Source organism: Anolis carolinensis, chromosome 1 (assembly GCF_035594765.1).
Source record: "Anolis carolinensis isolate JA03-04 chromosome 1, rAnoCar3.1.pri, whole genome shotgun sequence".
In the NCBI taxonomy this organism is placed as follows: Eukaryota; Metazoa; Chordata; class Lepidosauria; order Squamata; family Dactyloidae; genus Anolis; species Anolis carolinensis.
The window spans coordinates 175,135,914-175,152,698 of NC_085841.1; the positions used below are offsets into that span (position 1 = coordinate 175,135,914).

The following is a 16,785-nucleotide window of genomic DNA, read 5'->3' on the forward strand; positions in this document are numbered from 1 at the left end:
GCCAAAAAGAATACAGAAGATCTGGTTCGAGCGGGAACAGAATCTAGAGGACTCTACAGATTGTTTATTTGCTGAACAGATGGACATGGGTTTCTTCCTAAACCCATCTATTAAAAACACCATTGGGAGTAAAAAAGAGAAATGTCTCCCCATGAACCTAGGCTTCAAAAAAGCCAAGGGCAAGACAAGAAATTTCAAAGCAGGGTTTTCTGTCATGATTAGATGGTTCTTTCATACCCTTCCTCCTTTGTTTCCAACTTCACCAGGTAGCCCTCTTTGACCCTCAGTACCAGGGTCTCCCTGCGGATAAAAAAGAGTCATTAGTCAGAGATTCACCAATGTCAGTCTACGATTAGCAAATCCCTTCTTCATTTTTTGGTGACATGGAATATACAAACTAATACCAAACTCCCTACTGTGTGAGATCAAAGAGAAAGACTACATGTAGTGGTGAGGGTGAAGCTTTCCCTCAGAGCATTTAGGATCATGGTTTTGTTTTAAGATTAGAGCTGATGGCAGGCAAGACCTGCATCATGGAATTGATTTTAATAAATACTTTTTTTGGTAAAAATAAATTTTTAATAATGTTTCCTGAAGCTAACAAAGGACATTGAAACAAATTTTCAAGTTGTTTCACTACAGCAAAGAGCTTTATTCAGAATATTGTTGAAGGCTTTCACCCAAATCACTTGGGTGTTGTATGGTTTCTGGGCAGTATGACTGTGTTCTAGCAGCATCTTCTTCTGATGCTTCACCTTCATCAGTGCCTGGCATCTTCAGAGGATCATCTGAAGTTACCAGCCACAGATGCAGGTGAAACATCAGGAGGAAATGCTGCTAGAACACGGCCATACTGCCTGGAAACCACACAGCACCCAGATTTGTTCACTCTTATGTCTTTATCAAAAGAATATATAAAGAACACAAAAATGAGGAAGAAAAGAAGGGTTCAGTAGCTCAGATAGTACATCAAATCAGATCAAAGGTGGTTTACGTCCTTAGGCTTCCATTTGCCCAACCTTGACATCCTTGGGATTTGAAACATTAGATTAAAGTATAATGTTAAGTACATTGTTACAATGTAAATTCCTTCAATATCATCTCTGAAGAATAGGCAAACTAATTTTACACCAGAATCAGTCATTACAGCTTTGGTTTTGTACCTCTGGCTATTGAGAGTGGAAGATGCTCTACAAGGTGGTGTGAGGGCCCTTCCACACAGCCATATAACCCAGAATATCAAGGCAGATAATCCATAATATCTGCTTTGAACTGGATTATCTGAGGGCACACTGCCATATAATCCATTTCAATGTGGATTTTATACAGCTGTGTGGAAGGGGCCTAAGAAGAGGGCTCAATTCTCCTTGCACCTTTACTGGCCTCAGGCCAACACAGGCTCGCCTATGGCTGGATCTACACTGCACTATATTCCAGGATCTGATCCCAAAGTATTTGTTTTGAACGGAGTATACTCTGGGATAAGCAGATAATCTGGGATTGGATCCTGGGATATAGGGCAATTTAGATTCAGCCTCTGTTGGCCTCACTGCTCTCTTACTTCAGCCAGCTCCACACAGATGCCCTGAACAATGAAAAGCAGTAATGATGGATTCTCTGACCTACTTTCTACTCTAGTAGAAAATCAATGTCAGAGGAATTCTTTGGTATTTTGACCAGAGCAAGGGAATGCCACTGTCAGTGGACTAGATGGCCAAGATTACGGCTGATTATTTATTGCTGTTTCCTGACAGAAGCAGGACAAAATCTTTCCCAGCTAATTTCCTTCTTCATTTGTCAATAAAATGAAAATGTACATCTGTCTGGGGGGTGGAGAAGGAAGGATTTCTTCCATTGTTTTGGAAAGTGGTTGAACTTACTCTCTCTCCATTTGGTCCAGCAGTTCCAGGAGGTCCTTTTGCTCCAGGATCACCCCGTCGACCCTTAAAGTAAATAGATTTTTAAAGGACATGTATTACGTTTATTGCTGAGCTCTTGTCTCTAGCAGTGGGAATGCTTTTGTTTTCTTGGACATGGCAACCAGTTTGATTCTAGTAAACTGTTAAGTATTGCATTTCCAAATGGATCAACATCTTGGTTAAAGGGGGAGGGAGGGAAAAGCCTGGGTTCATACATTCCCACAAAACTTTGTGTATATATCTGTGTCTGCATATTTACATTTCTGAATACGCATGCACACAAGTGCACAAAGAATGTTGTCATTTTTGGTGTTTGATATCATGAGATATCAAGAAGCAGCAGTAATCTCAGTAAATATTCTCCAAGAATGCCCACTATGTTATGACTGAATGTATTTTCAGGGACCTCATAAAGATGTGCTCCCTTCTGCTCATACTGCAAGGATTCTCTGTTCCATTGTTTGCAAGGCTGGAGTAATGGTCTTGCCACACCAGGGAAGGTGTCCAGGGGCTTTTGGGCATCTACCTGCATTCTAGATATCCTAAACAAAGTTTTGTCATTGCACTCAGAAAAATGGAAACAATTTACAAAGATACAGTGGACCGTCAACTTATGAGTATCCCTATTTACAAGCTTTTCGACGTACGAGCCATCACTCGTTCGATTTTTTTATTTGACATGTGAACCAGTTCCAAGTTATGAACCCATTACAAGATGGCAGTTGTGCTGGGAGACTGAGGCAGGGTCAAGCTCGCAGGGAAGGAGGGAAGAGGAAGAGGCCTTGCCACAAGTGACTGGAGGCCTCCTTTCTCTCCCTCTCTGACTCTGAAGGGCGGACAGCGGCAGAGATGCTCAGGGAGAGAGGAAGGACTGGCTGAAGCTTCTGAACCCCGTAAGACCTTGGCAAATGGGTTCAGTTTGTTCTATGATCGAGCTCTGGAATAGCATTTCAATGCATTTCAGTGAGGAAATCTGCTTTGACATACAGGCACATTGAGTTACGAGCTTGGTCACAGAACGAATTAAACTCATATGTCAAGGTATCACTGTATCCTCCTGACAGAAATTGGGGCAAGACAAATGATAATTCTTACAATAGTTTAGGTCAGATCTTCCCGTATTTAAATTGTATGATGTCACACGAATGTTAGTGAGAGATTTAAAGGACATGTCCATTCAAACAAATGGCCATCAAAACAGCTTTAAAAGAGCTAAACCCTGTTCTTTGTTAAATTATGATCAAGTTAAACACCATCAGTTCCTTGTTTTTGATCATACACATTGCCATTTGATTAGCTGTATGATCAGACATGCTGGCCTGAGAAATACTGAATACTATCACCGAATTTCAGCTAGATTTATTTAATATCTATTCAATGTAATAGGGGCTTGCAAAAGGAACAGAAAAACTGGCACATTGCCCCGTTAACTACTCCACTGCATTCACTGAACAATTGAGGCCCCATCTACACTGTCAGATAAAATCCAGATTATGTGCTTTGAACCTGATTATATTAGTCTACACTGCCATATAATCCAGTTCAAATCAGATAATCTGGATCTATATATGGCAGTGTAGATGAGGCCTTTCAATTTCACTTCATTTTGAATTTCATTGGAAAAATCCCTAGTGTGAGGAATTCAATCTTTAGGATGAAAGTCTTAGGCTCTGTGTTTAAGTTTAGGTCCTGTGTTTCTAAATGCAGCTTTATTCAACCCTCGCTCTAAAGCCTACCTTGCCATCTTCCTTTTGGGATGAAAGGATGAAAGATGGGGTGGGGGTGGGGATTACTGAAAACATTTAAAATCTTACAGGTTCTCCTTTAGGTCCAGGAGATCCAGGGCCTCCTTTGCCCCCTTTGATACCAGGACTGCCAAATGCTCCGTTCATGCCTTTGGGTCCCTTTGGAAAGTAGAAGGAAGAAGAAGTTAGAATTCATTAGAGGTGGTTGATAACAAAAGACGCTAGAAAATTATTATCTGTTCCAGGCTTACTAGCAACTAGGATGACTTCCTGAAATACTGGATCTTGAATTTCTGCAGGTCTCTATTCTTCCTCCCTGCTTCAGCCTTCTTCCCAAGGGTGGGACTCCTCACTTTCATCAGTTAGCCAATAATAAAAATAATCAGTGAACAAACTCTACTTGTTGCCGAGGTTTTAGTATTGATTTCTAACTGTTCAAAATGGTCTGGTCACTGAGATAATATTTTGCTGAGATTTTGTGCTTTCTATATAAATAGATGCTGATTTTAAAAGCTGACCCATCTTTTCACTCAGAACACTCAAGGCAGCTCATTGTCCCCTTCCTTCACTAACAGGAGTTCTGTTTCTCTCTCTATATATCACATTTCCCCAAAAATAAGATACTATCTTGTATTTAATTTTCCTCAAGAAGACATACTATGGCTTATTATCAGGGGATGTCTTATTTTTGTTCAGTATGATACAACAATCTGCATTTATGGAATGATCTAGGTGCAGTAGCAGACTCCTTGTTGAAATTTTCCCCCTATCCCCTGGTGTTTGTGTGGGTGAGAGAGACCCATAGACTGTTGCTGGTCAGTGTTGGGGAGCAGCAGCTTTACTGGTGTTTGTGGGGGGTGAGAGAGACCCACAGAGGTTGTTGATTGGTACTGGGGGAGGGAGACCTACACTGCTGAGTAAACCGGCAGTCACAGCTTTACTTCCCCCCCCCCCTTCCCCCCCGGACACACAATACTTAAAGCAGAGCATCCTGCTCCTCACTTCACTGATTGAGACTTTTACTTTCACTTTCCATGTCTTCCTCTATGCCTACTTGCAGCACACATAGATCGATTAGGACCTGACAGGGGGAGCTGACCATGTATGCTGCATACTCACACCTATCACTAAGTCTTATTTTTGGGCTATGGCTTATATTGTGCAAATCATTAGAAATCTTGCTACGGCTTATTTTATGGGCATGTCTTTCAGGGAAACAGGGTATCTCAAAAACAAGACTAGATGAAAAACCTATGACTAACTAATTAGAAAATTACCAATTGACAGCAGACAACTCAACAGAGCAACAGCCTTGCCTGAATATAGTCTTTGCCTGTTGATGAATGTCTGTCAGGAAATGGGTCATATTACCAGTGAAATGGCCCTTGGGTTTTGTGAAAGCAGTGATAGAAAGCACTCAATTTTGAGATATTCCTCTGCTTTGATGAATTTTCTTCCATGTAGAGCAGTGGTTCCCAACCTTTTTCTGACCAGGGCCCACTTGACCAGGGACCACATGATGGGAGACCAGTTTGACTGAGGACCACTCTCCAACATTATTTATTTATTTAGTATACTTTTGCCCCACCCTTCTCACCCCGGAGGGAACTCAGGGTGGCTTACAACATTGTAATAATTCAATGACTTTAAAAACAAAATACACATTAATGTACAATAAAACACAATTAAAAGCATCAGCATCACGTGATCCAAGAGCAAGGTCCGGGCCATCCCGTTGGTCAAATTCCAAGTCTTTCATGTCTATTGCTGCACCAGGATTTCAAAAGCTTGGTTGAAGAGCCATGTCTTCACTTTCTTGTGGAAGATCAAGAGGGAGGGGGCTGATCTGATTTTTGTTACATTAGTAACAAAAGGGTTAAGAATCAGTTTTTGGTCAACTTTAGATTTGGTTTAGTTATTTTGGGGCACTGATTCAGAAAATTACATTGGATAGACCATCAGCTCTAGTTTTTGATGCAGAACATATGCGAACCAGTAGTAGCCATCTGTTCATCCACAGAAAACCATATTTAATCATCTAGAGAAGTGTTTCCCAAACTTATTTGGCCTACCGCCCCCTTTCCAGAAAAAATATTACTCAGCGCCCCCTGAAAAGGGTGTGTGTGGCTTAGAGGGGTGGGCATGGCTCCTGCTCAAGAAGGTGGGGCTGAGCCTCTCCCCTAGTCCAAGATGCAGGGCTGGGAGGGGGAGGGGGAGGTGGGCGGGGCCACAAATGGGCGGCCAGGGCTGGGATGGGCGGAGTTATGAGCTCTGACGCAGGGCTGAGCTTCTCTCCCTGTCCTGGATACAGGGGGCGGGGCTAGAGGAGGAGGTGGGGCCTCTTCCCAAGTGCCTGATGGGGCTGAACCTTTCTACCCCGCCCCTGTGTTCTAACAAGCGCCTCAGGAGAGGTATAGAGGCTCAGCCCTGTCTCGGGCTCTTGGAAAGAGGCCCCACCCCCTTCCCTGGCTCTGCCATCTGTGTCCTAACACGCACCTCAGGAGAGGTATAGAATCTCAGCCCTGTCTTGGGCTCTTGGGAAGAAGCCATGCCCCTCCCCTGGTCCCGCCCCCATGTCCTAATAGGTGCCATCACCGCGCCCCTGGATCGCTGCAGCGGCCACCAGGGGACGGTAGCACCCACTTTGGGAATCACTGATCTAGAGCTTATGTAGTCTATCCACTGCAATGCTCAGCTCTGCATAAGGGAGCAGAAATAAATAAATAAATAAATAAATAAATAAATAGGAAAGAGGTTTGTGGACTACATTTTCATTCTCGCGGCCCATTGCTGGGCCAGGGCCACAGGTTGAGAACCACTGATATAGAGTAATTGGGTTTGTGTTACTAAATTGGAATCGACAAAATAAGCTTCCCTGGAACACCCCAAAGTGAAGGAAGGAAGATTACTAATGTTAGGTTCCTCAAGTCCAGTGTCCAATATTTATACCTAGAATGGGAGTTGGAAGTGACCACATGAGCCATCCAATCCAAGCCCCTTCTGCACAATCAAAGCTCTCCTGATAGATGTCCATCCAGTCTCTGCTCTAAAACCTCCAGAGAAGGAGACTCAAACACATGGGAGTTTATTACTAGGATACAATCAGATCATTTTATTTATAGTTCATAATATCTCCCTGTCAGTGTTCTTCTCCCATGATTTCATGATTGTGCTAACAGCCACGCAACATGGTTTGAATTTCCAAATGCTCTAGAAGTTTCACACCTTTTCTAAACTCATTGGTATGTGTGTGTGTGTTTGGGGGTTATGACATACCCTATTTCCTCTTTCTCCAGGTGGTCCAGGTTGTCCATTGCGACCAGGTCGTCCAGCATCACCCTGAAATAGAAGCAAGAAACCACGGTCAAAAAAGTCACTCCAGCAGCGCATACAGGTACACTTAAGCGGCCTTATATACCAGCCTGCCAAATGGACCCAATATGATAACCCTAGCAGGACTACATAGGATTCTAATATAAATTAGAGAATATATCTTGTATCGAGACTGGGAACTTTGTTATTTGATACTTAGCACTCGACTTTTGTTTTAGTTTACTGGCAATATCCTTTCTGCAGGATGACATCCACAGATGGGAATAGTGACATTTATCTTGCTGTCTTCCTTCAGAAAGCTTCATTGCCAATTCACAGTTGGCATTGCCAGAGTCCAATTTGACTCATTAATTTCAAGTGGCTATAAGATGTGTTGAGCAGAGAAACTGCAACATGGTTTTAAATGGCTTATCAAAATGAGATGGGACTTTGGGCTCAGGAAGAGCTGCAACTCTGGATCAGATGAGGCAGCCCACGAGTCCATGTAGGATATGCTACTCCCCACTATTTGCCTCTGAGAAGCTCTCCCATTTACATTTAGGGTCTTTCATTGATATTTACAAGCCTTCATTTAGCTACCAAGGCCAGTAGCTTCTGACCCACCTGTTTTCTCTGTCACATGTATTATAATTTTTCTAAACTAAAAAGACCTAGGCCTACTGGCCTAAAATCATTTTAAGACTAAGAAATTGAAAATCCCCATTTAAGCAGTTATAATGGAATATATTTTTGCAAAAGCCATTGTACATAACCCTAGAAAAAGAGTTTTCACAAGTTAATTGGCAGTGCAGCTGTTAGTGCAGAAGCTCAACTGCTTGCACCATCATATTATGCAATCAGAACTATATTGAATACTATCTGTGTTGAAAATGTACATATTTTTGATAACTCAATGGCATAACTGGATAAAAGATCTTTTTGCCTTTCCTATATAGCAGATGCCCAAAAATCTGAGTCATTTTAGTTGCACTTTCCTAGTACTGCTATGACATCCATATATGAGTACAGGTGATTAGAACTATTCCCAATGTTCACAAAGTAGATTTATATAATGACATTATGATAGGGGCTGTTTATTGGACACACTCTTCACATTTATGAGCCGAACTAATATCATGCCTCTCTCTCAATAGCTTTAGCTTACTCTCCCTGACAAGTTGGTGCCCTTATTTCTGGTCACATTAAGGAATGGCACAGACCTTTATCCCTTCATCTCCAGGTGGCCCTTGATCTCCAGCACTTCCAGGATAACCATCAAGACCCTGAAAAGAAATCCAAAAAAGAACCATTTGCAAACTTGACTGTGAGGCTTAGCTTTCAGAAAACAAAGCAACAGAAACCATGTAAAAGAATGAGCAACCCATTTAAAAAACACATTTGCCTTTGTTCTCTGATAGACCTGAACATGTTCTTACCCTGTCGCCTGGGTCTCCTTTGCAGCCAGGAGGTCCAATACGTCCCAGTCTGCCCTGGAAAGATCACAAATACAATTGGAGATTATCAACATTATTCGTCAAGGTTCCAATACCTATCTAGTGATTTACCTGATTTTCATGAACTCACTGAATCCAGGTTAGTTTCCAAACTGAGGGAATCACAACAATATTAAACTGAAAAGGCAGGGAGGAGAGAGGCAAACATATTTACAAGAATTTATAGAAAAGGCCAAGGCTTCATCTACACAGTCACAGAATGTGCCAGAAGAAACAAATTAGCCTGGGGCATCCAAATGACACTCCAGGCTAATCCATTTCAACTTGGAATGAACCTGAAAATATCCGCAAGGTCTGGATTTTCCTGGAAGATCCAGACCTTGGCAGGTATGGAGTCAGTGGGGACTGTCTCCTAAGCAGGGGCGGTTCAACTACAAGGCAAATTAGGCAGTTGCTTAAGGCGCCATATTGAAGCACCTCCTGCCTCCGCTTGCTTGCCACCAGGCCTGCCACCTGGCCTGCCTCCGCTTCTGGCGAGGTCACCCTCCCACCGGGTGAAGCGGCTGGTGAGTGCACCTGCCGTTGCTTCCAGCGAGGCTGCCTCCGGCCTCCTTCCTTCCTATGCCCAGTTGGGGCCCAACAGAGTGTCTGGCTTGCGCCACACTGCAGTTGATGGGGACTGCCTTGGGCCTCTATTCTTCAGCCTCTGGCCCCAGAGAAGCAGCTGATGAGCTTTCCGCTTTGGGCCTCCTTCCTTCAGCCCCCGGCCTCCTTCCTTACACTGCCTCATTAATAATAACAATAATAGAGCCAGGGCAGTTGAAGGGATTTTGCCCAAGCGCATCCCTTTTTGCAGATGGACATCAATAATAATAATAATAATAATAATAATAATAATAATAATAATAATAATAATAATAATAGAGCAGGGCAGTTGAAGGGATTGTTCCCAAGTGCATCCCTTTTTGGAGATGGACATCAATATTTATAATAATAATAATAATAATAATAATAACAACAACAACAACAACAACAACAACAACAACAACAGAACCAGGGCAGTTGAAGGGATTGTGTCCAAGTGCATCCAGAATATCAAGGCAGAATAACCCGCAATATCTGCTTGGTGCTAAATATGTTTGGTGCTAAATTCACAAATATAGTAATTCCTACATAACAATACCATGTATTGAACTGCTTTTTCTGTTGATTTGTTGTAAAACATGATGTTTTGGTGCTAAATTTATAAAATGATAATGTAATTTGATGTTTAATAGGCTTTTCCTTAATCCCTCCTTATTATCCAACATTTTCGCTTATCCAACGCTTTTATTTTTCAGTGATTGGTTTGGGGGGGGGGGGGGGTGACGCCAAAATTTTGTTTGCTTACACTTGAAAATTACCTAGGGCTGGCCCTGCTCATAAGATTGCCATTTGTGATCCTAGAAGGCAAACCCAAAGCTATCCCTCTTCCTCATGCTCAGGCTACCTGGGGAGGAGGGATGCCAGTGTCAATCTCCCTTCCCTGCCCCCTGTTTAGCCATTGAAAATAGAGACAAAGCATCTGTATGGGGGACTGAAAACTTCCTGGGGCTTGAAAACGAAACTAGGGAGCTTTGAAGAGGGGAGAGGGGAATTCCCCTTCCAAAGCTCTTTAGTTTCATTTTCAAGCCCCAGGAAAGTAAGACAAGCCTCTGGTCTTTGTACGGAGACTTTTCCCCTCTTTTAAGAGCTAAAGAGGGTCAGGGAGGGGAGGTATGGGGATCATCACCCCTTTCCACACCTGAGTCAATCACCAAAAAGGTGGGGTTTCAGCCCCCTGTGAAGCTGAGAAATGTGGGTGGAATCTCCAGTTTAAATGCAGATTCCACTCACATTTTGGCCAATGTAGAAGATCCCTGATTAACAATAAGTAGCACTTCCTGAGACACCCTAGGAATGCAAGCACCCAATTCCTATGCAGAACTGATGGTGGATGTCTCGATAGGCATCTCATGATTCCCCAGGACACAGGACGACTGTCTCCTCCAGACCTCTCCCACCATCCACCTACTCACAGCAGTTACAACGGGACCTACCAGCTGCTAGTCCCTACCTCTTCCTAATTCCATGCCATGTGACTGGCAAAGAAGCTGGGAAGAGTGAGGAGGGGCAACAGAGGAGCAGCAGGTTGGTCTTGTCCCCACTGTAGCTGGCAGTGGTGGGATGGAAGGGGGGTGGCAGTCAGGATCCTGTCCTTCGTGCTGAATTGGCTTTGGTGCAGATGGGCAATAGGGACTTCCTCCTGCTGCCGAGGTGGCTCAAGATGCCCCTGTTGGACCACAGAGTGAGCCAGAACTGGTATTTTTCATGCTGGTTCCAGCTTGCATTATATGTCTGTGGAGAGCCACTGCAAAAACACTGCTCTACACTGGTTCTCTATCTGTGTGCTGAAATGACTATGACTGGAAGAAAGAGATTCAAGAGATAATTATTATGAATATGAATTATAAAGGGAACTTTTTTCCTATCTGGCCTTCCATTTTTGGAATGACTGTTAAAACTTAATCTTAGTATTTACAGTTCAATCAAAATGTTCATCGTACTGAGTAACTTTACCTTTTGTCCATCAGTGCCGTTCCTTCCTGAAAAGCCACCAGATCCCTGAAATTAAAGGAACCAGAGCATTAGAAATAGATTTCAGTATAAAATCCGAGCTTGAATAAATGGGCCACATTCAAAGGCTGGGTCTTACCTTTCGTCCATCTCCGCCATACTCTCCCTGCAAAAGGCAAGAAAAATAATTACTATGTCGTATTTACATATATAAATCAAAAGATTATAGTGGTTTGGCAGATGGCTAAAAATAATTTGGGATATAAATTGTGGAATCTCCCATTACTTTATTATGTTTCAATTGCTATTTTTAATTAATTAATTAATTAATTAATTAACAACATTTATATCCCGCCTTTCTCACCCGAAGGGACTCAGGGCGGCGGACACAATTGGCAACAATTCTATGCCTACACACATTTAAAACATAGCAATGAATAAAATCCAATTACAACACTTTAAACAATATAAAAATATAACACATATAGTTAAAGTCCATTCATCCAATATCCTCGTACTGATGTCTACTTCTTTTATCCCAGTGTACCTTGTATGTTTTATACCTTGTTGTTAGCTGCATTGAATCCCCGATGGGGGAGAAAAGTAGGATATAAATAAATAAATAACAATAATTGGTTGGACTTTCGCTTTGAGTAGCCTGCTCCCCAGAATTATTCTGATCTAACCTGATCAATGCACATTGTAGTTGTCATTATTCTCTCTTTCCAATGTGCGGCAATCTACTTTTTAACTTCATATCAAACCAACTAATGTCACAGTTAAAACACCTTACCTTTTCTCCTTTTAGTCCACGGATACCCTGTGGAAGAAACAAATGGGTATATTATTTAATATTTATTGAGATGTATGCCACTGGTTTAGAGTTTTACCTTCATTTGGTATTATAGTTAAATTATGGTGATTTAAACCATAAAATATCAATTTTGATTAAATCATCTAAAACCATTTTCCAGTTTTGTAAGTCACACATTTCCTGATCACACATGCATGCTCAGCCCATTGTGAAAAATAAAACTGACTGTACATTTTTTCCATTTTAACATTTACATTTGAAATTGTGAAATTCAGTTTTTATGTTAGAGTAGCTCTACTCACATATAGAAAGCCACTAACTTGAATTTGAATTTCCACAAAGTTCTAGATCAAGGGTTGCTAGATACCAGGCTGGACATAGTTCCACATGAAAATATATGTTCATGTTGACACTTTCAGTACTTATATTCATACCAAATATTTATGATTTTTGAAAAGAACAGATTAACTTTTTCCCTCGCAGTTCATTAATGTTGTGGCCTTCTGCTACGTTGCTTGTTGGAAATTTAATATTTTTTTCATGTCAGGAGAGACTTGAGAAACTGCAAGTTGCTTCTGGTATGAGAGAATTGGCTGTCTACAAGGACGATGCCCAGGGGATGCCTGGATGTTTCTACCATCCTTGTGAGAGGCTTCTCTCATGTCCCCGCATGGAGCTGGAGCTGATAGAAGGAGCTCATCTGCGCTCTCATCGGGTAGGATGCGAACCGGAATCCTTCAGGTCAGCAACCCATTCTTCAAGTCAGCAGTCCTGCTGGCACAAGGGTTTAACCCACTGTGCCATTGGGGGCTCCAATAATGTTTAGCACTTATAAAATTAAAGATGTTTTTGAGAGAGCAGTAGTGATAAAATTAAATATTTTCCAGTGTCTTATCTGCTAACCCTAAGCTCTCCAATATATAAAGCAATATTCTTAGGGATCATTATACCTCTTTTTTTTACCCCTTATTCGTTCACTTCCATTCAAAAGGAAACCAGCTTACATCAATGTAAGTGTACCAAACTTAGAAAAAAATCATATCTCAAATGGAGTTAGCTTCTTTAGTCAAATATGTTTTTACATCTTAATCCAAAATTGCATGCAGGCATACACACTTTCCATCACTGCTGAAGGAGATGGCCACCGGATTGTCATTTTAAAATGGTTTCTACGTATTAGGGATACACACAAGGAAAACAGCTTAAACATGAGACCCTAAATGACTCACCTTGGGACCAGGGTATCCAATTGGGCCTTCAATTCCTGGGTCACCCTATATGAAAAAAACAAAAACAAAATACATTATTAATTATAATAATTAAAATCAGGAGGATGGGATGACCAGTTCAGAGCATGAGGCAATGGACTGGACTAAGGTGCAGGAGATCCAGGACTTCTGTAGAGAACCCAAAAGTAGCGGCATGTTTGAGGGTTGGCACAGTGGAGATCCGGCTGAATCTTGGGGAGTTATGGGTTTGGATAAAAGATGGACAGAGTGGAGGGCTTGGCAAGGGGCTTCAGCTGAAAGGAGGTCTGGTGGGGCGTTGTCTGATTCCAGTTCTGAGGAGGAATTGTGAATAAAAGTGGGGTTGGGAAATGGGGCTCCTTGGCAGTCGGCATGGTGTTGATGGGTATTTGTGTGTACTTGAGAGCTGTTTGGGAAGACGTGTTTGGGAAGACTGCTGTGGACCTGCCGTGCTGCATTCTATGCCTTGGCTCTGTGTATGACCTGGACTGGATTCTCGTGTTTGCTGCCGTCTCCTGCTTTGACCTGGACTGGATTCTCGTGTTTGCTGCCTTCTCCTGCTTTGACCTGGACTGGATTCAACGACGACGATATTGTGTTTGACTGACTTGCCAGACGCCCTCGGCCCCCCGCTGTTTGTCTCTTCCTGCCTGCTGGCATCCTGCTGTGAATTGGAGCGCTCTTTCTGTTGTTTTTCACAGTTTGGAGTTTGATCCGGATTATACTCCGGTTAAATCTGGGTTATATTCTAGGGTGTAGGGTTTTGCTTTAATTGTGGAAAATACTGTGTTTCACACTGAAGATTAAGTGTTTGAGCCTTTTTGAGTTTGTTTTTGGGCTCTTTTTGTTGTGAACTAATACACTCTACTTTTATTAAAGACTGGTCTGGCGCTTTAAGGGGTCTGTCTTGCAATAGTTTGAAACTGCATTATGTGGTCAGTGTAGACTCATATGCATAATGCAGTCCAATGCAGTTAAACTTCATTATAATAAGTTTCTAGTGCATTATACGGCAGTGTAGATGGGACTTGGTTGACATATTTAGGATTAGCCTGAGATCTGTTGCTAGTTCCAAGGAGAGCAGATCCTTTGAATTAATGAGATATACTCACATGTTGACTCATGAGCCAATAATTGATTTAATAGGCTTGATCTATTTTGGGTTAACCAACAGAATTTCAACCTGCATACTCAGTTCTTTCCAATCATGCCAGTCCTCATTGCCAAAGGCACATGCCAAAGATATGTATTGCTGTATTCTATCAACAGTGAACTGAATTGGTCAGACAGGGCCTTTCAAAAAGTTGAAAACCACTTGAAATAATCTGCAGAAATATTTCTCCATTCTCATTATCTCTTGCTAAACTAAAAATGTTGTTGCTCTGAGGTAAATGCTGGCTGAAGATTTAATGACTGTGGTTTCCAGAAGTCTCTTTCACCATGATTGGAAACCAGTATACAACAGAATGAGGGAATACAATACATTTGGGACTTTGAGTATGTCATAACAAACTAAGGTTTGTCATGATGATGGAAACAAGCTATCTTCAGCCTGATGTTGATAGGATGTAGATATATAAGTGTATGCTGAGTGAGTAACTGTCAAAGTAAACATTAAAGCAGTGGTTTTCAACCTGTGGGTCCCCAGGTATTTTAGCCTACAACTCCCAGTATTAAATAAATATTAAATAAATCTAGGCATATGAGTACACCCCGCACAACCTACCCCTGTCCAAGTGTGTATCCTCCACTGTTATTCAGAACACAGGAACAGGAGCGTGGTTTCAGATTTATCACAGTCTTTATGTTTTTAATGTACTTACCTGGCGTCCTTTAAGTCCAGGAGATCCTGGAGCTCCCATGTTACCCTTTGCACCCTGAACAAAGAATCAAACAAAAGAATTAGATCAGCATTTCCTGTAATAATGGCAATTTCAGTAATTTACTGAGACCCAAATATATGTAGCTGATGCTTTCATGGAATAGCAGGTCAATATTTTTGGCAGATGGGACAACTCATTCTGGAAACCTCTTACATTAAAAAACTCCCTCTGGATAATTTATAGCCACTAAAAGAGATTTTTCTTCCCCACGGATCTCCTCAGGAAGAAGAGTTCTTTCTCTTCTCTGCTATTCATATTTATCTCTCATATTATTCTTATATAAGCTCGAACGGTAGACTTCGGGACCTTTTCAGACCGAAAGGCTATAAATAAACTATTTTAAATGGAAAAAAGTTTTAATGATGCCTTTTAGCTTACCTTTTGTCCCCGAAAACCTTTAGGGCCAGCTGGGCCTTCGATTTCCAAGCAGCTCATTTTGTAGCACTGCAAGAAAAACCAAAATGGAAATTAGTTTAAACTTTCGCAGTTAAGGATACTGTGAATGTCTACCTACACTGTCACAGAAGATGCCTTTGTACCCTTGGGCAAACTGATCTTCAAGTGTCAGAACCTCAAATTAAACTCAGGTTTATCAACAAAACGGCCCAGAGACATCTGCTCCTGCTGTGTTGCATCTTCTAGAGCAGCGTTTCCCAACCTGGGGTCGGGACCCCTTGGGGGGTTTCAGAGGGGTGGCCAAAGACCATCAGAACACATATTTCTGATGGTCTTAGGAACCCAAATCCCTCCAGTATTTTCTGTTGGTTCTATGTGGGAAGTTTGGCCCAATTCTATCATTTGTGGGGTTCAAGGGGCTCTTTGATTGTATGTGAACTATAAATCCCAGCACCTACAATTCCATAATGTCAAGGTCAATTTTCCCCAAACTCCACCAGTATTCAAATTTGGGCATGTTGAGTATTTGTGCCAAGTTTTGGTCCAGATCCATCATTATTTGAAATCCACAGTGCTCTCTGGATGTAGGTGAACTACAACTCTAACACTCAAGGTCAATGCCCACCAAACTCTTCCAGTATTTTCTGTTGTTGTGGGAGTTCTGTGTGCCAAGTTTGGTTCAATTCCATCATTGACGGAGTTCAGAATGCTCTTTGATTGTAGGTGAACTATAAATCCCAGCAACTACAACTCCCAAATGACAAAATCCCCCACCCAACCCCAACAGTATTCAAATTTGGGTGTATCGGGTATTTGTTCCAAATTTTGTCCAGTTAATGAAAATCCATCCTGCATATCAGATCTCTACATTGCGATTCATAACAGTAGCAAAATTACAGTTATGAAGTAGCAACGAAAATAATTTTATGGTTGGGGGTCACCACAATATGAAGGACTGCATTGAGGGGTTGTGGCATTAGGAAGATAGAGAACCACTCTGCCCTAGAGCAGGGAAGGCTCAGGAGTTGAGGGGCATTTTTCACCACTGTGCATTCCCAGAGGGCCATAACACAATGTTCATGCTGGCCCCGAAGAGACAAGAAATGACTTCTGGTTTCAATTTAATCTGACTTTTTGGGGAGGGTAACTTTTGGCTTTTTTTGGCCAAAAGGTTTTCTCAATTTTTCTCAGGAAAAAAAAAAGAAAGTTAAGAAAATTCACAGGTTTGATTTTGTTATGCATTCATTTTATTGTGAGCCTCTTGCTAGGTATCTGAATTATACATCTTTTTGTAGGATTAAATAGAAACCTACTGAATTTGTCTTTGTGTAACTGGTGAAGTGGTCCATAGCAAATTCATTATCAAGGCCATCAAGTCAAATGATATGGTTTTAGATAAATGCGCTGCCTGATTTGGAGA

At 41.8% G+C, this 16,785-nt stretch overlaps 1 protein-coding gene across 3 annotated transcripts in view; it reads right to left on the reverse strand.

Annotated features, from left to right (window-relative positions):
* The window catches only part of col6a2 (collagen type VI alpha 2 chain), a 64,636-nt gene that overhangs the window by 31,908 nt on the left and 15,943 nt on the right, over positions 1 to 16,785 (reverse strand). For all 3 annotated transcript variants that reach the window (XM_062959525.1, XM_003215203.4, XM_008114549.3), the window contains exons 5-16: positions 15,348 to 15,413; positions 14,910 to 14,963; positions 13,069 to 13,113; positions 11,819 to 11,845; positions 11,165 to 11,191; positions 11,029 to 11,073; positions 8,413 to 8,466; positions 8,197 to 8,259; positions 6,941 to 7,003; positions 3,734 to 3,823; positions 1,881 to 1,943; positions 238 to 300 (exon numbers count right to left, since the gene is read on the reverse strand). In XM_062959525.1, coding sequence (XP_062815595.1) covers positions 238 to 300; positions 1,881 to 1,943; positions 3,734 to 3,823; positions 6,941 to 7,003; positions 8,197 to 8,259; positions 8,413 to 8,466; positions 11,029 to 11,073; positions 11,165 to 11,191; positions 11,819 to 11,845; positions 13,069 to 13,113; positions 14,910 to 14,963; positions 15,348 to 15,413 — 660 coding nt within the window. The remainder of the gene's footprint in view (positions 1 to 237; positions 301 to 1,880; positions 1,944 to 3,733; positions 3,824 to 6,940; positions 7,004 to 8,196; positions 8,260 to 8,412; positions 8,467 to 11,028; positions 11,074 to 11,164; positions 11,192 to 11,818; positions 11,846 to 13,068; positions 13,114 to 14,909; positions 14,964 to 15,347; positions 15,414 to 16,785) is intronic.